At 35.7% G+C, this 21,345-nt stretch overlaps 3 protein-coding genes across 14 annotated transcripts; 1 reads left to right on the top strand and 2 right to left on the bottom strand.

Moving 5' to 3' along the window:
- Positions 1-1,491: 1,491 nt before the first annotated feature.
- On the bottom strand, positions 1,492-6,137 carry LOC137710116 (P-loop containing nucleoside triphosphate hydrolases superfamily protein). Of its 6 annotated transcripts, none has more exons than XM_068449075.2 (6): positions 6,008-6,137; positions 4,634-4,882; positions 4,190-4,467; positions 3,183-3,347; positions 2,960-3,094; positions 1,492-1,899 (listed from the first exon to the last, which is right to left on the bottom strand). In XM_068449075.2, the coding sequence occupies exons 2-6, from the start codon at positions 4,863-4,865 to the stop codon at positions 1,699-1,701; spliced, it is 1,011 nt and encodes a 336-aa protein (XP_068305176.2). In that variant the 5' UTR covers positions 4,866-4,882; positions 6,008-6,137; the 3' UTR covers positions 1,492-1,698. The 6 variants fall into 6 exon arrangements, with proteins under 6 accessions (XP_068305176.2, XP_068305173.2, XP_068305184.2 ...); XM_068449072.2 differs by having other exon boundaries at positions 4,634-4,887; positions 6,008-6,105; XM_068449083.2 differs by lacking the exon at positions 6,008-6,137 and adding an exon at positions 5,878-6,000 and having other exon boundaries at positions 4,634-4,887.
- A 1,795-nt stretch (positions 6,138-7,932) lies between these two features.
- On the top strand, positions 7,933-15,284 carry LOC137710411 (regulator of nonsense transcripts UPF3). Of its 6 annotated transcripts, none has more exons than XR_015956637.1 (14): positions 7,933-8,256; positions 9,143-9,249; positions 9,542-9,637; positions 9,901-9,999; positions 10,156-10,235; positions 11,265-11,363; positions 11,703-11,826; positions 13,076-13,161; positions 13,323-13,806; positions 13,953-14,048; positions 14,174-14,292; positions 14,389-14,441; positions 14,724-14,863; positions 14,954-15,284. XR_015956637.1 is itself a non-coding variant. In XM_088685656.1 (13 exons), the coding sequence occupies exons 1-12, from the start codon at positions 8,117-8,119 to the stop codon at positions 14,425-14,427; spliced, it is 1,572 nt and encodes a 523-aa protein (XP_088541782.1). In that variant the 5' UTR covers positions 7,933-8,116; the 3' UTR covers positions 14,428-14,441; positions 14,516-14,609. The 6 variants fall into 6 exon arrangements, 1 of the variants encoding a protein (XP_088541782.1); XR_015956638.1 differs by having other exon boundaries at positions 14,516-14,863; XR_015956636.1 differs by having other exon boundaries at positions 14,386-14,441.
- A 466-nt stretch (positions 15,285-15,750) lies between these two features.
- On the bottom strand, positions 15,751-20,211 carry LOC137710432 (putative methylesterase 14, chloroplastic). 2 transcript variants are annotated; one of them, XM_068449452.2, is made up of 5 exons: positions 19,593-20,210; positions 18,218-18,457; positions 17,991-18,134; positions 17,108-17,242; positions 15,751-16,221 (listed from the first exon to the last, which is right to left on the bottom strand). In XM_068449452.2, exons 1-5 carry the CDS (start codon positions 19,839-19,841, stop codon positions 15,949-15,951), a joined length of 1,041 nt encoding a protein of 346 aa, XP_068305553.2. In that variant the 5' UTR covers positions 19,842-20,210; the 3' UTR covers positions 15,751-15,948. The 2 variants fall into 2 exon arrangements, with proteins under 2 accessions (XP_068305553.2, XP_068305562.2); XM_068449461.2 differs by lacking the exon at positions 17,991-18,134 and having other exon boundaries at positions 19,593-20,211.
- Positions 20,212-21,345: the final 1,134 nt, after the last annotated feature.

Raw genomic sequence — 21,345 nt, 5'->3', positions numbered from 1 at the left:
GGTTTCGTTACACGACGATGCAGTTTTGCAATTATCATCGATTTTGATAACCATGGTAGTTTTCAATTTAAATTTAAAAAAAAATTGCAAGACTGAAAGTTTGTGACTATTTTTTTTTAGTTTTTAATTTTTTTTTAAAGTGAAAATTGAAAAAATTAGCTTTTTTATTTTCAAAAACCAAAACCAAGCACACTTTTGAAAACTAAAAGCTACCGAACAATCTTTCATGTAAAAAATAAATGAAAACAAAAACTAAAATATAAAATCGAAATAACTATCAAATACACTCTAAACAGATTAAATGAGTGTCATCATGTCTCTTTGCCAAGTGTTACCCCAAAGAGAAACTCTTTGAATTATAGAATAATGTCTAGAAGTGTATTATCCACACTTTTTTTTTTTATTTCTCACTCTTATTAATATTTTTTTTTAATTCATTCGATCTTACCTTCACTATTTAAAAAGGTACATAAGTAAAAAAAAGATGTACGGATAGCACAATCCTAATGTCTAATTGTGCTTGCAATCCCTACCTTTTCGTACAAAATTAAAACATAATATTATTTGTTTAGACAAAGAAAACTCACCCACTAATAGACGTGGGTCCTACCATAGCCGACAACTCTATTGCCGACATATCAATTGTTGTACCCTAATTTGGGTGTGACTTCTTAGCCCACGTGAACGTATGTAGAAAAGGAGGCTTGCGCTTATTTATAAAAGAGCAACCTCACCCAAATTTGATACGAGGCGCGTAACCCTAGATACCTCACTCTCTCAAACTCTTGTAAATGTAACCAAACAATTTTTCCGGTAAAAACGGAAACGACATCAGTGTGGATGTAACCCAACTTCAGTTGAACAACGATATATCACTTGTGGCTCCACATTTAACATCAAACAGTTTGACACCGTTATGAGAATCGACGCGAAAAGCTAGGAGAAGCTGGGACTCTGGTACAAAAACTTTGGCAAGGATTTTTTGGTTTCTTTTCTTTTTATGGTCAGTGATTTTTTGTTCCTATTCCAAGTTTCAGTTCTCTTTTCTCCGATTCATTTTTCCTTTCATCTTTCCATCGTACGCATACCATCACTGGTTGCTCAAAAAAATAAATCAATGGCTTCTTTCGATCTCCACAAGTATCCCATTCTCTACAAACACTTCACGACACACACAAACTACGCTTAACACTTAAGCTACAAATCTCTTGCCTCACTGGAAATTCGATTGACAAATCAAATTCGCAAGGCAAGGAAACTCTAAGGATTCTCTAATGGATCAGGGTCAATCTTATGGTAAGTTCAAAATGCAAGGGCCGCCTTGTCTTCGAGTCGACCCTTCCTGGCTTAAACTATCAATTAAAACTGCGTAAAATAAACACAGAGAACCGAAGATAAAGATTTAACTCATTCAAGAAATCTAAACGGGTGGTATGTGTGAAGGTGGTTTCAGTTGCAAACTGAAGGATATGCTGAAATTGTAAGCCAAAGTTGCAGACAAAATATATAAAATATATGTATAGGTATAAAACAGAAATAGTAAACTTAGCATCCTACCGATTTATTTACATAAAAGGTTCAAACCATAATCATTGTCAATCGCTGTCGCAAACAGTTTGCAGCAAACTCCACATTAACCAACAGTTAAACGAGGAGAAAGATTGATTCCTTACCACGCATCTTTGTTAAAAGTTACGTTTATAGAATGACACACTTGGTGTCACCTCTTTTACGAAGCTCCTCCTCTGCCTTCATTAAATGTTCTCGAAGCTTTCGAATTTCATCATCAGACTTCAGCTGAGCCCGTTGCGCATTCTCTTCTGCTCTCAGACGTGCAGCTTGTTCATCTGCCAACTGTTGCTCAAGCCTCATAGTGGTCTCTCTTAACTTTGACTCGACCTGTAAAATATCATCATGTTTCAGGACTAAAGAATAATGCAACATTTGATCCTTTCAAATAAAAAAAAAATAACGTAAGCCCAAGCATATAGACGTTTATTTCAATCAAATATGGTTAGTCAAAAATTATAAATGCTGAGAGAAATAATAATGCAATTAATCAGTGAGCCACACAAAGGCCAATTTTGTAAAGCCTCCCTATAGTCTTTCTCACCCAATCTTTCAACTTCCACAAACAACAAAAACTAAAAAGACGATGACAAAATTCAGTTAAAGTTATCTTCAGAAAAATTCTGTTCCGTAGTTTACAGAAAAATACTCTCTTCAATTATTTTTCTTATCAAACTCGTCAGGTGATCCCAGTTTCATGCTTCATACTCTGTTATATCACGAGAACATAAGCATGCAAACCAGATATGTCAACTAGAAACATATGATGTCAAAGTCCTATATATCAGACGATATGGCTTGAAGGAAATTTCCAACTGTTAACACTTTTTTGTACTACCAACTCTGCAAATACTAAATGTCAATTCTTGATGACCACTCCACTCATTTCATTCTACCTAAACTACTACATAAACATTAGAACAGATGAAAAAATATAAAGCAAACTTATGAAGCCATCCCTAAACTTTGTAACGCACGATGCATAAAACTGTACATCTCCATACTTATGTGAGAGAACTAATAAACTATGCAAAATCTCATCTGAAGGTATTCTACAACCACGGGACTGACTACTAAATGCATTCAAGAGTTCATTGATCCCAACCTTATATGCAATAACTTGTCTACAAGGTATTCACAAGTGATAATATTTTCAAAGGCAATCAATGGAATGAAAAACATGGGACGGTGATTTAGGTATGGAAAGAAATAGGTCCTAACATATTAAAAAAAAAACTTGGTTGAACAAGAGGTGGTCAATATCATTGTCAAAGAGTGCAACCAAACATGGTATTCTAGTTTTAACCGAGTATGAAAACTGGAAGAATATATTGACATCCATAGCTAAATCCAAAAGCAAAGCATGTGAAAGCTTAGGGCAATCTGTTACCATCTCAGTAATCCGCTTAAGCTGCTCGTCATGTGCACGCTGCATCTGATCCTTCAATTCAGATATTTCTCGTTTGGAATACCCCTTCAAGGAGTTAACCTCTTCTTGTTGGTCACGAAGTTTAATGGCCCCTTTCTGTCGGATACAATGAAAACTTTATCATGATATTAACAAACAAAAAGACAATTTAAGCAAGTAGTTAATAATAAAAATAATAAAACACCTTCACTTCAGCAAATATCTCATCTGTGTATGGTCGCCCACCATTTTGTGATATGACCTTGTTTACAAGGGATAGAAGGTTCTCGACTTGTTTAACCCTCTTGCTTTCATCCTTAGTCTTATTATCAAAAAGCACACACCGGTTTTCACACAGAGTAAGGATGTCCTACAATAATCCAAGAATTCATTAATCTTTTAATACATAACATCCACGTATTCAAGACGGTAATGGATTACATAAGAAATTGTACGTACGTGGTTGCAAACCATACATTAAAACGTAAATACAAACTATAATAAGCCCTTATTCAGGCATGGTTGAAGAAGAAAGAGGATAGGGCCTTGTTTGGGCGAGGATTGATAGAGTTTTCCCTAATCTAGGTTGGCCTGACGTTTTCTCCTGTATCTACTACTATAGTGAAAATCCATCATCCATTATACCATGCTTACTAATAAACAATATTCTTTGATCTCCAGCACACTAGACATTTGAAGAGAAGGGATCAAAGAAAAAGATATGATCAATGACAGAGTCCATTTTTAAATACAAAAATGGAGCCACTGATTTCACGGACATGCTGAAAATGAAGTTACTGAAAACTGTCCCAATAAAATAAGACGGGAAGTCCGGCTCTTACTGTCTTAAATAAGGATGATGTAAGCTTATGAGGAAATGAATGGTCATCCAGAATGAAGGAAATGGAAAACCATTATGAGCATGGGGTGGGTTTAACAGGTTTTTAACTTGACTTCATGTTTCTACACAAAACTTTAATAATGTGAAGTAATTCAAGTTATGTAGCAAATAATTCCAGATAATCGTAGAACTAGGTGGAAGTAATAAGCACAACCCTGTTGATATATATCAAATAAAAGGAAAATCAATTCTGGAAGAAATGCAAAAAAAAAAAAAAAAAGACTAATGGTGAAGATAACATAATATAGTTTATAGAAACGAAACAAAAGAAGCAAAAAGTTAAATAACAAGGTTTAAAGTTGGTGAATAACCTTTAAAGGTTCTGGGCATTCACGGCCCAAATAGTCATCCAAGGTCTCATCATTGTCTTCAAGATCATCTCCCCCAGTAAAGACCACAATCATATAATCAATAATTTTGCTTCCAAACAAAGTTTGCAAGCTACGCAATGCAGCTTCTTCTTCTTGTGAAAAGCGAGTCCTAACTGAGAAAACTACAACCACAGCATGGATTCCATCTTTCGCCAAATCAATACATCTGACAATTTCTTTGCCAACAAAGTCCGACTTTGCAGAAAAATCAAAAAGACCTGCAGTGGTGTGCCACACAAGTCAACACAGGGAGAAAGATTAGTTTTTGAAAACTAAATTCATTGATGCAACTACCCTATCCATCTGTCTCTCTATTCCAAGAAATGGACAGAAATTATATATTCAGATTGAATGTACAAAGAATACAAATTAGCAAGATTATACCAGGAGTGTCTATAACATTTACGACTTGTCCATCTCTCAATACAGTTTTCTCCAATTCACAAGTACTGGTAACACCAGAGGAGCTTGTCCTGGACTTGAAGGCCTTTCTTCCAAGAATACTGTTTCCCGTTGCACTTTTTCCATTACCAGTACGTCCAACTAAGACCATAGTGCGAACAGCACTAGACAGTGAAGCAAGCTCCCAGTCATCATCGATCGAACTTCCACCCATTATATAAATCAGGAAACCTGAGCTGGCATCTAGTTATGTTAGTATATATAGTAAAAAAAGGTATGCATCACATAAGGCATAAATGTGCAATGAAAAAAATCACGTTTGGACCAATAGAAAAATGTTTTTTTACGACACACCCACTGCATGAATGAATCCCTATTTCATGTAACCACAATTCCAAAACTCAGAAGTCATATCTCCGTTCTTTGATAGAAACAAAATTATGCGAATGACCTTAATTCAATATATCGTTTTTTATTCTGAGCAGAAGATAGTGATTTCGAAACATGGTCAACGAATTGTTTCCCTTTTGAATGTAAACTTTCTCAGCACCCAAAAGCCACACGTATTTCCATGGACCGGCAAGACATTCCATTAAGTTAAAATTGTTTTGAAGTAATCAAATAAACAAACATAACACGATTTTCGAACAATTATAGGGAGTCCCAAATAAATAAATTAAAAACTACAACTGAAACACCGACCCGATGTTCTAATTTCGTTCTTCTATTTTCGGCTAATACAAGGGCTGATTATGCTTCAAATATCAATATTAATTCCATTTAAAAAAAATTCCAACCACTAAACATAGCATAGGAACCAAGACAGAAGCAAACAAATTGTACGAATACATGTAGCAAATTATACGAAGTCCCAAATAAATAAATTAAAAACAACTGAAACACCGACCCGATGTTCTAATTTCGGCTAATACAAAGGCTGATTATGCTTCACATATCACTATTAATTCCATTTAAAACAATTTCCAAACACTAAACATAGCATAGGAACCAAGACAGAAGCAAACGAATTTGTACGAATACATCTAGCAAATTAAGCAAACGATCATCAAGTACTGCAATCTTCAAAGTAAATCTAATATATTTAATCATAATCATCGCAATTAAAGCTAGATAACTCCCCAGTCAACAAAATAAGAAACAATTAATCAAATCCAAAACCTGAATCAGCTAAATACGCTAAGAACACAGATCAGAAGCAGAAATACTTGGGATTTTCCGGGAAAACGAAAGCCCCCAATAATGCACGAATTAAGTAGAATCAAACAAAAAGTAGAAATTTGGTTCGAAAGAGAAGAAGAATTTGTTAAAGGGATTAGGAATTGGGAGATGACTTACTTGCAAAGGAAAAGAGTAGAGTCGCAGTCGCAGTCGCGGACGCGGTGGGGGAGACGATAAGTTCCCCAAGACTTGTTTACTTGTATTTATTATCGCATGTTTTTGTATAGGGACCCTTGGCGTTTGTGGGGCCCGCTAAAATTACAATCAACGGCCGAGATTGCACCTATCGTTTCCATGTTTATTGGGATTTGTTTTTTGTCAATTGTTTTTCAGATTTTTAATTTGTGCTGCGGCCAATTTTACAAGAAAGAGGAAGAGAAAATAATCTTCGCAAGAAAAAAATATCTTCAAACAGGTAAATCACATATGAGTTGTCATGTAAATAGAGTTTTACATATCTAAAGACTACATCACCGTCTTTATCTAAAGAGAATAATTTACATAATACGAATACATTATTATATAACATCTTTATTAATATAAAAGTGATTTATAAATAAAAATTTACATATATATTTATTTCATTTACATGAAACCCACCATAAATAGTGTACATGTACATATAATAGTTTCGAACTCTTCTTTCTCCCCTAATATTAAACAGTGTTCAATATCTTAATGGATAGGGTTTTACGTTTAATAATAAACAGTGTTTAATATCTTAACGGATGGGGTTTTACGTTTCTACCCATGCGCTCCGGATTCAAAACCTCTTCATCTTCTAAATATAGTTTCAAGCTCTATATTTTATAATAATAATAATAATAATAATAAAATAATAAAAATAAAATAAGTGCACACAAAGTCTTTCTCACATCCTAGTTGCTCATGTTCCGGAGTTGGGTTGGACCTTATACACTAGTTAGTGGCCCAATTTCCTGGGCTTTGCTTCTTAGATGAACCCAATCTCCAACACTGGGAGAAATTAGTTATTTATAAATAATAAAAAAATTAAAAATGAGACTAAAATTACAGTTTGGAAACAAATTTAGCAATTATAAAAGTCAGAAATAATCAATTAAAATTAAGTTCAGCGAGAAAATTGGCAGCTATACGTAATTGGACCAAACGGACAATACCTCCAAAAGAAAGCAGGGAGGGAGGAGGGTAGAAAGAAGAAGGAAAAGGAGAAGTAGGAGAGCAGGCAGATTGAAAAAAAATTAAAATCAGAAGAGAAAAAAAGAAGATGAAGGAGCCATTGGTGAGGACGAAGGTGTTAATTCGGCACTTGCCTCCGCCTCTGTCTCAGTACGATCTCTTCCGCCAAATAAGTATACACAAAGTCTTTCTCACATCCTAGTTGCTCGTGTTCTGGAGTTGGGTTGGACCTTCTACACTAGTTACTGGCCCAATTTCCTGGACTTTGCTTCTTAGATGAGGCCATCTCTTACTAAAGGGTTCAGATGGTCGAAAATAGCCTAAAAATCTCCAATTGAGGGTCAGGCCAAAGGGCTCGTGGGCCCTACTGGACAAATTTTTTTTTTGTTTTTTTGTTCTTTTCCATTAGCCCATCCCTTTTATTTTTTTGGGTTAGTTTTCACTGCCCAGCCCACTTTAGGGTTTAGGGCTTAGTTTATTTTTATGGTCTCAGCCCTTGTTTTTATGTCAGTAGCCCTTTTGTTTTTTTAATTTCTAATTTTTTCCTACATTATTTTTCATATATTTTTCATTATTTCATACTATCTTATATCATTTTATTTCAATTCTTCACATTTCATACTATACCTTTGGAGACAGTTTTTTGTGACAGGGCTAAAACGAGCTCTATGACCCTTTGGCCCTCGGTTGCAGATAGTAAGGAATACGGCCTGCATTGTTCATTAAAATATTAATTTCTTAAAGGATTAAAGGACTAAAACAAATCATTTGGTCATCCTTCAATTAAAGATGGTCTGAAGCCAATCCCGAACGCTAAAAGAGAAATTTGTTATTTATAAAATTTTAAAATGAGACTAAAATTAAAGTTTGGGAAAAAATTTACCAATTACAAAAGTCAGAAGTAATAAATTAAAATTAAGAAAATTAGCAGGTCTAGGAATTCGGAGCAAACGGACAATACCTCTAAAAGAAAGCGGGGACGGAGGAGGGTAGAAAGAAGAAGGGAAAGGAGAAGTAGGAGGGCAGGCAGATTGAAAAAAATTAAAATCAGAAGACAAAAAAAAGAAGATGAAGGAGCCATTGGTGAGGACGAAGGTCTTAATTCGGCACTTGCCTCCGTCTCTGTCTCAGTCCGATCTCCTCCACCAAATCGACCACCAGCTCGCCGACCGCTACAACTGGCTCTGCTTCCGTCCAGGAAAGAATAGGTTATGCCTTTTCAATTCCTTTGGGGTTTCAATCATTTTTTCTTATTCTTACTGTTTCGTAGAAAAATTAGGTTTAGGATTGTAATTTCAATTCGAATGGGGATTTCATTCATTTATTTATTTTTAATTGGAGCTGTTTATACAACAACAACAATCAACCCTTATCTCGGCTTTGCGCCATGTCTTCCCTTATCCCACTAATTGGAGCTGTTTATATGGCATTTTTATTATTCATTTTTGTGCAAATTTTGGATTTTGGTTTTGATATTAAAAGCAAATAAAAATACTTCCGGAATGCATTTCTTGACCCTTTTTTGGTGGCTTGGGGAAATTGAACTTGTTACATTAAGGGGAAAGAGAAAAGGATAAATTTTTATACAAATATGTTTTTGTTTTTGCATTTTAGAATGGCTAATTATTTATTTGTTGAGTTTGTATACCCATAATCTGTTATTTGAATAAATTCTGTGCTGAGCTTTGGTCTGTGTCCGCGCTGAAAACAAGAGGAAATCAATATTGTAGATGTTACGGGGTTTTATAGGTAATGAGTTCCCCATGCAGTTCCTACTCCTGTACTTGTTCTAATGTCGATAGATAGACGTGGAAAGTGGTTTTGTTCCCTTTTGTTCTCAGTTGTAAAAACAGTTGTTGGGCAAGAAGGAAACCATTTATATTTGAATTTTTCATTTTTACTTTAATAAGTTTTTCTTTGAGTAGCCGGATTGATTTATCAATTTTGGTGGATTCACATGTTTGTGGAACTCATGATTGATGGGGAAGTTTGGTTTTGCAAGGCTCTGTGTTTTCCAATTCGTTTCTTGGCAAAGAAATGGAGAATAAGGAAATTTTCTCATTTAAATAGTTTTCTTTTGAAATAATGTTGCAGCCAGAAGAACCAGAGGTATTCTCGGGCCTACATAGATTTCAAGCGACCTGAGGATGTTTTTGAGTTTGCTGAATTCTTTGATGGACACTTGTTTGTCAATGAGAAGGGTAATGAACACTGGAAATATGTTTATCTACCATGGTATATTCATATGTACGAATGTTTCTGTTTTTTTGGCTTTAGTTAGAACCTTGTTTTAATGACTTTGTGTGATATTGATGTATCCAAATTTTCTTTGTAACCTGAGAGAGAGAGAGAGAGAGAGAGAGAGAGAGAGAGAGATTGCTTGATCCTTGCAATATAAAAAGAATATGTCCACCTTGGTGTTAGAATTTCAATCGTATATTATATTTGAAGCTTGGCTTGAAAGTTTGAAACTAATTATTTTTTTCTTTCCAGGGGCTCAATTCAAGGCTATAGTTGAATATGCACCCTCACAGCGTGTTCCAAAACCTAGTACGAAAAAGGATGGCCGTGAAGGGACCATATATAAAGGTGCTAAGTTAGGATTAGTTTGATAAAGTTTTTATTTTCTGAATAAAGAGGAAATAGCGAGGAGAGAACGGAGAGGCATAAAATGGAAATGAGAGAGGCAATGAAGAGAAGTTGAAGAATAAGTAGAATTAAAAGTAAAAAACTACCTTTCATTTTAGTTCTCTCCCCACCCCCCGGCGGGGCCCAAAAAAAAAAAAACCGCGTAGACTAACGTGATCTGACCTGACTTATTCAACTAACTGCAACATACTTGACGAATGTAGATCCTGATTATTTGGAGTTCCTCAAACTTATTGCAAAGCCTGTCGAGCATCTTCCTAGTGCAGAAATACAGCTGGAGAGAAAGGAAGCAGAACAAGCTGGTTAGTTATGCATTTTACTAACATTATGTATGTATGTTTTCTTAGTACTTGCATAATATTTTGGTAGTCCAGAAAGTTTCCCCTCTTCTTTTTTGGTTATATCAATACGAGTTAGTTTTCTCAAGATTTGACACTATTTCTCTGTTATTTTGTTAGGTGGTGCAAAAGAAGCTCCTATTGTTACACCCCTCATGGAGTATGTTCGTCAGAAACGAGCTATTGGAAGTGGGACTCAGGTAATGGCACTACAACTGTTTTTCTATGTGTCCTTGTGTTGAAAATACATTACATAGCCCTAAATAATAAATAGACTACGTTTCCTTGTAGTCTTCTTCTCAACTTATCGCTTCAGTACCAGAAAAAAAAAAATTAAAAAAAAAAATATTGCTTTGAGGACAATGTTGCTTTGAGGACATTATAAAATTACCCAATTAAGAAAAGAAGTTGACTCCCTACTTTTATTTATCTGCCTATTTACCTAATATGCAAGGGTCTTTTTATTTGTACTTTCTATCCATGAAAACCTTCTCTTGCGTCTGAAAATATGTATAGTTAAATTAAGATAAAGCTCTGGAGCACACAATGGTAGTCTGGAGTTCTGTTATGGTCAGAATTTGATATATGGTGTCTCTTGGGCTGTCTTTTATCTACTTTACCCTATAAAATAATAGCATAACTCACTGTCTCAAATCTTTTTCCAGATCAGCATTTATTATGCCTCACAGATGTACCTAGTCACTTTTGAAAGCTGAATCCTGAATAATAAAATTCATCATTTACTATCCAATAATAAATCCACTTTCCATGAAGGGCTACCTTATTTTAAAACAGACACACAAACGCACATGAAAGTAAGCATAGTCATGCGCATCCGCATAAGCACATATTCATATTTTCAGACTCTAGCTAGACACAATGTGTTTATAAGGTTAAACTTTTACCCTCGTTATTTTTTCTAGCGAACAGAATGTTTTAAGGTGTCCTGATTTTGTACGGTTTATTTACATGTGCACTTGAGTCCCTTTTCTCTGCAAACAACCTATAACGATCAGTCTGCTAATATGTTAGACAATAAGAGATAAGTTTTGTGGCTTTACTGGAGTTCCTTTACCGTGGTAGAATCTTATAAGAAATTTAATTTTGTACATCCTAGTTTATAAGGTATTAAGGTGAAATGTAATTCTTTTCCTTTCTCCAGGTACATCCTAGTTTATAATTTTCATCTACATTTCTTTTGAGGTATTGAATTTTTTGTTTGATAATAGGTTTCATCCGTTGTTCGGAAGGTTAGAAGAAGAGTCGGGGCTGCCTCTGTTAGCAAACGTGGCTCACCTTCTACAAAACGGGTCTCTGAGAAGAAAAAGGCATGTGCCGCCATTATATGTATATTTTAAATTGATTCTTAAATTTATTTTAACATGCAAAATATGTTTTGTGGTATTGGGGGGAGAGGTTTCTCATGCTTTTAGTTTCGGTAGAGTACGTTCACAATCACATGTAAAGAGGGGTTTTGAGGGCATCTTTTGTCAATAGACCTTTCCTTTCAGTTGTGATTTCTCCTTGCGGAGGCAAAATATGCTCTTGACTCTTTGTTCTTTTTTATTTATGTTTACCCCATCTTCTATTTTACCCTGCGACATGTACCACATATGTCTGTGTATAGAAAGTAACAGAATTGTAAATTACCTTTTTGATTGACACAGTACATAATAAAGGACGGTACTAAACAGACAAGTCGAAGGGACAAGTCCACTTTCAATGTGGTACCCAGGCGAGAGGATCAGTTGGCTCGTTCAAGTGGAAAAGAAACATTAGAAAATGAAATTGGTACTCAGTGGTTTTTTTTTTCTGTTAGTGTTTTTTTTTTTTTTTTTTTGCCTTCTGTTGGTGTTTGTTGTTTCTATTGGTAGGAGATGTTTTCAATTTTAAACAATTGCTCAAGGTGGGCTGATTATTATGTGCATGAAGGAATTTCTGCCTCTAATTTAATTCGGAATTGGCCACTCTTTCCAGTATCATTTGGTTGCAAGCAATAATATCTCATGTATGCGATTAGTGTGTGAAGTAATACCTAATCACAAATTTCCTCAGTGGTTAGTCACATGTCATAATGTTACTGTATTAGTTTAGATAGGGCTGTCAATGGTCAGATCAAAGATTAGTTGAATCCAATTAGGTTCAAATATCTTACAGAAAAAAGTCTGGTGGTTCAAACTTGAATTTGATTCTGAATCCAATTATTGTTTGGTCAAATTTAGGATTCAGTGAAGGTGATTCGAACTGTTAGGTTAGATTAAATCTGAATTTGATTTTAAATATTAAATGAAGAAGTGTTACGTATTTAAATGAAACTTTATGTGAGCAATCATTTCCTTAGATGAAAACATTGTTTCAAAACATTGAAAGTTGATATTTTTCTTGGACTTTGCTTTATTTTGGATATTACTCTAGTAGTGATCCGGCTGAAATATAGACTTCTCTTCATACTTGATCCATGCTGAGTTGAAGCCACTGACAGCCCTAGTTTGAGATGATGTGCTCCCTTTGAATCCCCACTTGCCTCCTTTCCAAAATGTCCCAAATTTCTGTTATTACTCTTCCATGTATTTTTCTTGACGATACTTTCCCAATTACCACTGAGTATTGTTGTGTTTATAGCTGATTGTAAGTTTGAACAAACCTAAACTAAATAATAGTTTGATAGCTCTGCAGAATGAAAAGTATGTCATGTAATTGAAGTTTCCATTTGGCGCAAAAGTATAATACGAAATAATTGCTTAAGAAAAAAAAACTGAAAAAAAAGGTTTCCCCCACCTTGTTTTAGTCATCATTAGAGTCTGTCGTTAATTGAGAGCATTATGCAAGTTAATCATTTTTGTGATTAAAGCGGTACTGTCTTGTAGTCAAATTTTAATTTAGTTAATGTTTTCACTTGACGGAAATTTTGGGAGAATGAACTTTCAATCTTCTTTAGACACCAAACTAGATACTACAAAGAAAAAATATATGCCCGTAATTTCTCGTATCTTTCTGCTGTGTTTTTATGTTTGCTAACTTAAATTTTTTATCAATGAAGGTTCTGTTTCAGGAATCCCTGTGATTTCTGACTCTGGAAAGAAGAAAATCTTACTTATTAAAGGAAAAGAGCGTGAAATACCTCCCGTAAGTTCTTAGTTTTTTTTAGTTGCCTTCCTATTTGACTCTCTGTTTCGGATATTTATACTATTTTTTCATTTATCACATGGACATGATCTATTATTTTACCAGTCTTTAAGTTTTTATAATTTTGAATTAGTTGTGATGGTCTTTTTAATTTTCCCCAGGCTGAGGGTATGTCACAACTTGGAAGTTCTCCTGTTTCACATGCTCCGAAGCAGAACCAAAGGCGTGAGGCTACTGGAAGAATGATCAGAAGCATACTTTTAAATAATGAGGGACGCCAAAGTCAAACTTCAACTGAAACTCAGCCTCAGCAGAAAATTCAAAGTCTGAACACAGATGTTAAGCGAGTATCTCGACCTTCCAATGCAAGGTTAGGGCTGAATGGTCAGGTCTCTACTAATGAGCTTAACTCAATGAGCTCTGAAGGGAATAGAAAGAGGGCAACAGTTGATAGATTTACAAAAAAGGACCTGCATAGTACAACTAGTGTTAGTGAGAGGCAGGAAAAAAATACACGAAACAAGGATAGACCTGATCGTGGTGTTTGGGCTCCTCTTCGTCGTGCTGATAGTTCATGTGCTAGTGATGAGCATTTGCCATCCTCCGGGGTACAACGCCCTGAATTAATATATGATTCCTTTGAAGGTAAGGGCTGTTCCTGTACATGGATGCTCAGGTGTTTGTGAGTCTTTAGATGATCTACTTTGAGAACATGAGTTTAGTATTAAATCATTCCTGAGTCAAATCTCAATGCATGAATATACACTCACTATCAGTGCAAGATTTTCTAGGTCATGGAGAAGGGAAGGACGACTCTTCTTATGGAAGCAGGACTGGGGAAGTTATAAACCCTACAAGTGGACGTAATAGTTCTCATGTAGACAATGGTTAGTTAAATCTTCAAAGCCAAGATACTAGCAACTCTGAACTTATCGCATGTCATCTATTTGTTTATATTTTTAAAATATCACCTGTACATCTTCTGCTAAACCAACTTTTATACTTTGTCTAGGTTCACATAGACATTTTGGTCGCCATGGAAGTGCGCATAATATGAAAGATGACAGTTCTGTAAATGTAGGTGAGGGGAAGCCATCTAAAAAAGGTGCTTCTGTTCATGGTACCCCTGAGGTATGCATCGCTCTTGCCATGTTGATTACCATATTATTTTTATTTAGTCTTCCTTTTATCTGAAAGTAGTTGGAATATTTCGCCGTTCACTAGCAGAAACAAGTGTGGGTTCAGAAATCATCCTCAGGTTCTTAGAACATCCAAGGCTGGTACGTCCTTGATTACTTACATCTTTAGTTTCCTTCTTTGTTTTACCTTTTTAACTTTTCCTGCACTTGTACAGAAAAGGAAATTGCAGTAGACTTTTCTGCTGTTAATTTCAAGTATCAGATCAATTACATAATTTATGACTGTTTTGAAACCGCTCATCGGTGTGGAGTTGTTTTCAACCAAGCTTCTGTAGCTTATTTGTGATGAACAATGACCTAATCCCGATTGTTTGCGGGTATGATTTGGTAGATTATAATGGGTTGCTATTCTGTTGAAAACAGATTATGTCATTCAGTCAGAACACTAATTCCTCATATGTTCAAGGCGATCATCTCCGTAATCGTGGCTTAAGGCCTCCACTGAAGACATCATGAAAATGGAGGCATACCTAAAAGGGGAGTTTTGTTCGGGCCAAATTACGGTATGTCCGCGTGCTATTACTTTGAACTGGTTCTTAATCCTGGGTTGCAATCTCACATGAATTTATTTATTTACATTTTGGGGATTCTAGACCAAATTGTCCAATTTGTGCCGGATGGAAGGATTGCGGCACGCTCCAAGTTACAAGCCTTGCAAACATGACAAAAGTTTGAGAGATGGTTAACTTTTTTATCTTCAGTGTACGACTTTATCGTTATGTCATATGTATAGTTTAATTCGTGACGAATTTCATAACGCTAAAATGCTCGTCGAGTTCGATTGTTGTGTGTACTTGGCGGACTGGTAAGAGTATAAGAACCTCCACCTCTATGTACCAAAACGATGACGATGAACGGTGTACCATGCAATAAGGAATATTTTCGTGAAGAGAAATGTGCAGTGGTTTGGCGCTTTTAGACTAATTTTGTTGTTTTATTGGTTGTTAACAGTAAACAGTACCTTCATTTATTTGTTCCTTAGTTACTTATCAAGCTTAACTTTAGCACTGCTGTTCTGTTAGGAAATAGGAAGTCACATTGAGAAGAGAGATATCACGAGACTTGAATTTGCCAAACTTATCGAGACGCCAAACTTATCGAGACGAGACGAGACGATCTTTCTCTGAGCCTAATTGGTCAGTTGTGATATAAAAAATGTTGACAAGCTAATCAATCCCTCTAATATTAGTATTCTTTTTGTCCAGAGCCATAGAAATTTTATTAAAGACTAATGGAAACATTAATTTACATCTTCCGTTAGAATATTGCAAAGATGCTCAAAGATGATAAGATGAACCGTACAAATTGGAGTGAGACTCTGGATCACAAAATCCGGAGCTCTCGAACCGAGCAATTTGGACCGTTCAATTTAAATCTTGCAGTCATGAGATTTCTTTTTCTACAAAATAAACCAGAGAATTTCATTTCATCTATATGCTAATTAAAAAGAAATTGGACAACTCGACCAACCGTGTTCTACATACAACCGTGGCCTTCCACGCCGGAGAACTACGCAATCATCTATGTTTTGTTCTGTAACTGGAATGTAAAATAAAAGGAAATCCCATTTGTGAATTTTATGAAGAAGCTATGGAATTTGAGCAATTTCCAACAACATTTTGTGCAATGATTGCGGCTTTGAGAAGAACGGGCAGTGGTCACTCCCTTTTATCTTGTACACTCCCTCCGGTGGGTTTTCCCTCACTAGCTTTTCTTGGACGTCTGATGGAAGTGCCCGATCATCCAATGTTTGAATGAAGAATCGCCGGCTAGAACCATAATTTTCAGGTGTCAATGACAGTTTTTCCATGATCGGACCTAGTGCAATAGGTCTCATGGAAACCATGGCCAGAGCAACATCCTGCAAATGAATTAACTTACCATATAAATAATGTAATGGTTGGTTAAATCAACTTACAAAAACAAAATTTCGTATAAGATTCAACCACGGTAAAGAAACTCCAGTAAAGCCACACAACTTATAGCTGATCTTATTGTCTTAACACATAAGCAGACTGATCGTTATACGTTGTTCTCACAGAAAAAGGACTCAAGTGCACAAGTAAATAAACCGTAAAAAATCAGCACAAATTAAAACATTTTGTTTGCTAGAAAAAAAAAAATGAGGGTAAAAGTTCAACTTTTAAACCCGGAGTGTCTAGCTAGAGCCTGAAAATATGAATTCTGAAAATACGAATACGTGCTTGTTTGGATGTGTGTGCCTGTATACTTACGTTCGTGTTCACTTGTGTGTGTGTTTTAAAATAAGGTAGCACTTCATGAAAAGTAGATTTATTATTTAGGACTTGGCTTTCAAAAGTGACCACCAGGTACATCTGTGAGGCATAATAAATGCTGATCAGGAAAAAGATTTGAGATATTCTAATACTCAAAGTGATTCCAAGATAAGTATCATCAAAGCACCAACGAAATACTTATCAGGTATGAACAAGGCTCGCTTATATGGTCGTGCCATAAAGTATTGACTCATTGTTACTGAACTACATATAAACACGAGATTACAATGGACTACGTGAAAACTAAGGTATGTAAAGAGAGAACTATCTACCCTTAATGAATCAGAGAATTTTCAACTTTTCTCTTTCCGTTCTAGACTACCACAGAACAAGATCTAGCACTAGCACCAAACATCTCTTCCAAGCTTAAGCAAATGCCGTTTACCATGAGAAAAAATTACCAAGAGAATAAAAACCTCGAAAAGATAGACTGCTTAAGTTGTAACATACCTTCGCATTAGATTGGTTGAAGTATAACCCTTTCATCTGCTCTTTCTCAAACATGAATCCTGTAGGAGGCTTTTCTTTCCCATTCCCATGAATCAAAAACTTTGATCCTTGCATAAATTGTTCTGCAGAACCAAGCTGCAATACAGATTTCCTTCTTGAGAACACGAAATCAGAAAGAATTAAGAAATGAAACTGTTTAAGTGAACTGCACCCCCAACACGAAATTTAGAAGCAAATACCTCCTGGAATGGGTAAATGAAAATATTGAAATGCACAAATAATTTATTTAACCCATGAGAAAGAGGCAAGCTTGCTACAGAAGGATAGAGCGGCAACATGCCAGTAAGGAGAAGAAAATGGCTTCCTTGAAAAGGAAAGTAGTTTTTTCCTAAGTTACTTCAATAACCTTCATCACTCGTAGGAATGTAAAGATAATTTTTCTAGAACAAAGGTGAAAGGATGCAAACATCCTCTTCAATGTGTGAGGCTCCACAGTTATACAGAGCATGTGTAACTGTCGGGTCTGATTGACATTCTGACAGCCTAATGTGTTAATACGTCTAACAAGACAACATTATCATATATGTATTTACAATTTTACACAGACACCACACGCAACAGATTCACTAGAAGCTCGTTAGTTCAATTCAAAGTTTTATGCAAGTAAGTTTTCTGGATGGATTCAATAATTCTCAACAATATAATGTTTAATGCACATGATGGGACAAAATAGTTGCAACAGCTTGGAATTTGTGAAAAATGGAAGTATGTGGTGTTTTTGAGAAGTAATCGGGGCATATGCAGAATCGTTATAATTTTCAGGCATGCACAACAAAAGCTTAACTGATCTTAGCCTGAACTGGTTCATATTTAACTATTTTACCTCTGCAGCAAACACATCAAAAGGTCTCTGCCCATCAGACACCATAGTAGCACATATGAAAACTGCTTTTGAAATTTTCTGCGAGAAGTGCTCCATTGCATAAGATACGCAGGCACCCCCACTACTGTGACCAACTAAGATGACCTGGACAAAAGTAATATGCATTGAAGATTTGACAATATAGTACATGCTTAGAGTGACAGAATGAATAACATATCAGCTTGTACCTTTTCATCTTCTGGAAGATTTTGTAGATAGTCAATCAATGGCCTTGAATACTCTTCCAGTGTAATTACAGAGTTTGTATCTGTGAGATCAATACCAGAACCCTTGAGATCAAAGGTGATTGGAAGCAATCCTGCTTCCTCTAGTAAAGCAATTGTTTTGTACCAACACCATGCCCCAAATCCTTCTCCATGTACAAGAATAAACTTTTTTGATGTAAGCTTCTCCAAAAATTCCGGTCCCTGTAAAATATAATGAAATCAGTAATCATGCCAACAATTCAAGGGAGGATGAACATGAATTGGTGCATGACCACATCCTGGTGGTAACCAATTGCTACGGTAAAAGTTTCTTGACTGTATAAAATAGAAAAGGAAGCAGACTAGAAACCAAAAGAAACGAACAGCAGGAAGGCAAAAGTTTTATGGACGTTGAGAGTTGTTAAAAAACCATGTTATGCATTATTGTGTTCTAGAAGAAGACAAGTGTACATTAATGGATTATCTTACCCGGTGCTAATTTTGAAACCCACTAACCAAAACATAAACAGTTATGACATAATTTAAAGACCAGATGATGTCAAGGTTATCAAAAATTTCAAATACAAACAATCTATTCACAGTGTTCAACAAGTACACGTTCAGACAAAACCTACATTACATCATACAGAGGACACAAAACTTATAAAAAGATGCCTCCAGAATCTCGCTTAACGACATTCCCGGGACATACAGCCAAATCTTTTAGGACAGCTTCAATCCAAATATAAACGTATATATACAACCACTGCTTTCTGTTTTTTTATGGAAAGATCTGGCTCTCCTGAAAAGGGATGTACCATTGTTTAACAGAATGGCGCTAGCAACTTTGCGGAAGAAGAAAGGACTCAATTGGTCCAATACGCCCCACATTGGAAGGACCTCAATACTTTGTTCGAGTTCCCCCGGGCTTTAGCAGACTAATCACATTTAGTGCAATTAATTTAGGTTAGATAACATAAATGCGCTGCTCTAAACTAGCTAATCAAGGGATTCAAAGTAAAAGTTACATGGTTCTCAAGGGAAAGTGAGAGTCTTGAAACGCACTTTATCTTCTAGGTAAAGCAAAACAGTAGAATAATAAAGTTGCAAGATCCTTGAGAGGACAATCCACATAGAATAGACCTACTTTTAATAAGCACTTTTCAAGCCATCATAGCAAAGCAGTGGAATAATTCCCTCCTTTTGCCACTTATTCCTTGAACTTACTGTTGATTTCATATATGATTAAGCACTTTTTAGCTTTAACCAAAAGCTGATTAAATCAAATCATGAAAACACCCTTTTCATCACAGATCAAAAATTCAAAATCATGAAAAAGTAAAAAGTGGAAATCAACCTGCTTCCCATTAGATAATGGATCAGAGAGAGCGAGTCTCCTGGAGCTTGTGGACCCCCCAACCCTCCTAGACATGGATCCGTCAAACCTCTGAGACATTTGGTGCTGATGGAGAACACTAGACAGAGCTTGCCTGTGCAACAAGTCTTCCTCCGCCGCCAGTTTCCTCTGCGAGCGACTCATTCTCTTGCTTCTCGATCCAGTTTCTTTGGTGTCCTTCTTTAACATGCAAATAAATCGATTACCCATTGTTGGAGAAGGAATTTTAAGCACAACCCACAATTCGTTTTGGCGAATTTCCCCGGAAAATGGAAGAGAGTCAGTACATTTTCCCGGAAAATGATGTCTTGGTGTGGGAAGATGGTACTGTCTGTCCGTAAAGATGCAGTCTTTGGTGCCAAAGCTGATGAACTTTCTATCAGTTTTTCTTGTTCTTCACTCACAGAGAGAGAGAAGTTTGTTGGGATTAGTATATAAACATGTGTGCTGTGTAGTGTGCGATGAAAAACTGGACCACTCTCCGCCCCCGCGCCCCCCTCTCTCTCTCTCTCTCTCTCTCTCTCTCTCTCTCCCTACAACTGAGACGAGAGCTATTAATTGCCTTACTCTGTTTCTTTCTGTGCGTTTCAACGGTGGAAAGACATTTCAATGCTCTTTCACTCTTTCTTCGTCCAGAAAACTAACCTAGTAAAATGGTAAAAAGATTTACTCTCTCATTTAGGAAAATGACTTGTATGCACACAATGCATCGTCACGGTAGTTTCTGTGTGGAATCTTTTTGCTCAACTCCTAAAATGGGGGCTCAAAAATAGCCCTCTTCGTTGGAGAATGATTATGTTTCTATGACTTTTTGGTTTCTTGATTGGAGATGGTATAAAATATGATCTGATATTATTTATTAAAAAATAATTTCTTGTAGAGCTATAGGGCTAAACATCACCCTCATTGATCATCGTTATATTAGTTTAAATATTAAGGTTCGTGTCTTAAATCAATTAAGCTAAACTAATTTGATAGTAAACAATGGTGGGGTGAGCATCACCCCCTACTTTTAGAGGTGAGCAAAAATACACAAGTTTATGTGCCAAAATAAAAGTAATACTACATTTAACACATATTTGTAGGTTCTGCCAACAAATCTAGGTTCTGTCTTTATTAGAGAGATGATACCAACAGTGGCGGATCTAGGATTATAACTTTGGGTGGTTCTAATTAAGGGACGTTAGGCAAGCTAGGACGCTTATGTGCCTAGAGACATAGGCCTAGGTGGACTAGCCGGATTTAAGTGAACTTATCATATATCGTACAAGTAAGTGCCTAGTTAAATTACACTTACAAAATAATATACTTGTCTTGAGAATTTGAGGTTTATTATTTTAATTATGTTTATTATTAAACATATAACATACAATAATATCAAAATTTTTGTTTTAGCATTTTAGTGAATTTGATGGTATGAGATGAAAGTGCAAGCGACTAGGAGTTCATAATACTTTACGAAATACTTTTTAGATGTCGTATGAATTTATATGGAATTTTAAAAAAAAATAACGGTGTCAAACATATGGTATAAAAATATTAATTGAGTAATACACCATCTTTTGTGTAGATAATATCGTTTGTTCAAAAAAATATTACACCATTCCTTTGCTAATTAAATGCTAGGGTGATTGGACAACAATTAAAAAAAAAAAAGAGTTTATTATGTGGGAAATAGAGAGAAAAGTCTTTCTTCTTCGTTGTAACCAAGGTT

Source organism: Pyrus communis, chromosome 15 (assembly GCF_041283825.1).
Source record: "Pyrus communis isolate YQ-2024b chromosome 15, ASM4128382v1, whole genome shotgun sequence".
NCBI lineage: Eukaryota > Viridiplantae > Streptophyta > Magnoliopsida > Rosales > Rosaceae > Pyrus > Pyrus communis.
The sequence above is the reverse complement of the archived record's forward strand: the minus strand, read 5'-3'. Positions and strand labels throughout refer to the sequence as shown.

What these genes read in the sequence shown, in the direction of transcription:
- LOC137710116 (XM_068449075.2), bottom strand. Translation starts at nt 4,865, where the DNA reads ATGGGTGGAAGTTCGATCGATGATGACTGGGAGCTTGCTTCACTGTCT. An exon ending in AATGCCCAGAACCTTTAAAG is followed by an intron (nt 3,348 to 4,189) that starts GTTATTCACCAA and finishes GGATTATTGTAG; the next exon opens with GACATCCTTACTCTGTGTGA. An exon ending in AGATATTTGCTGAAGTGAAG is followed by an intron (nt 3,095 to 3,182) that starts GTGTTTTATTAT and finishes TGTATCCGACAG; the next exon opens with AAAGGGGCCATTAAACTTCG.
- LOC137710411 (XM_088685656.1), top strand. Translation starts at nt 8,117, where the DNA reads ATGAAGGAGCCATTGGTGAGGACGAAGGTCTTAATTCGGCACTTGCCT. An exon ending in TGAAGGGACCATATATAAAG is followed by an intron (nt 9,638 to 9,900) that starts GTGCTAAGTTAG and finishes TGACGAATGTAG; the next exon opens with ATCCTGATTATTTGGAGTTC. An exon ending in GGGTCTCTGAGAAGAAAAAG is followed by an intron (nt 11,364 to 11,702) that starts GCATGTGCCGCC and finishes TGATTGACACAG; the next exon opens with TACATAATAAAGGACGGTAC.
- LOC137710432 (XM_068449452.2), bottom strand. Translation starts at nt 19,841, where the DNA reads ATGGGTAATCGATTTATTTGCATGTTAAAGAAGGACACCAAAGAAACT. An exon ending in CATTATCTAATGGGAAGCAG is followed by an intron (nt 18,458 to 19,592) that starts GTTGATTTCCAC and finishes TATATTTTACAG; the next exon opens with GGACCGGAATTTTTGGAGAA. An exon ending in ATCTTCCAGAAGATGAAAAG is followed by an intron (nt 18,135 to 18,217) that starts GTACAAGCTGAT and finishes ACTTTTGTCCAG; the next exon opens with GTCATCTTAGTTGGTCACAG.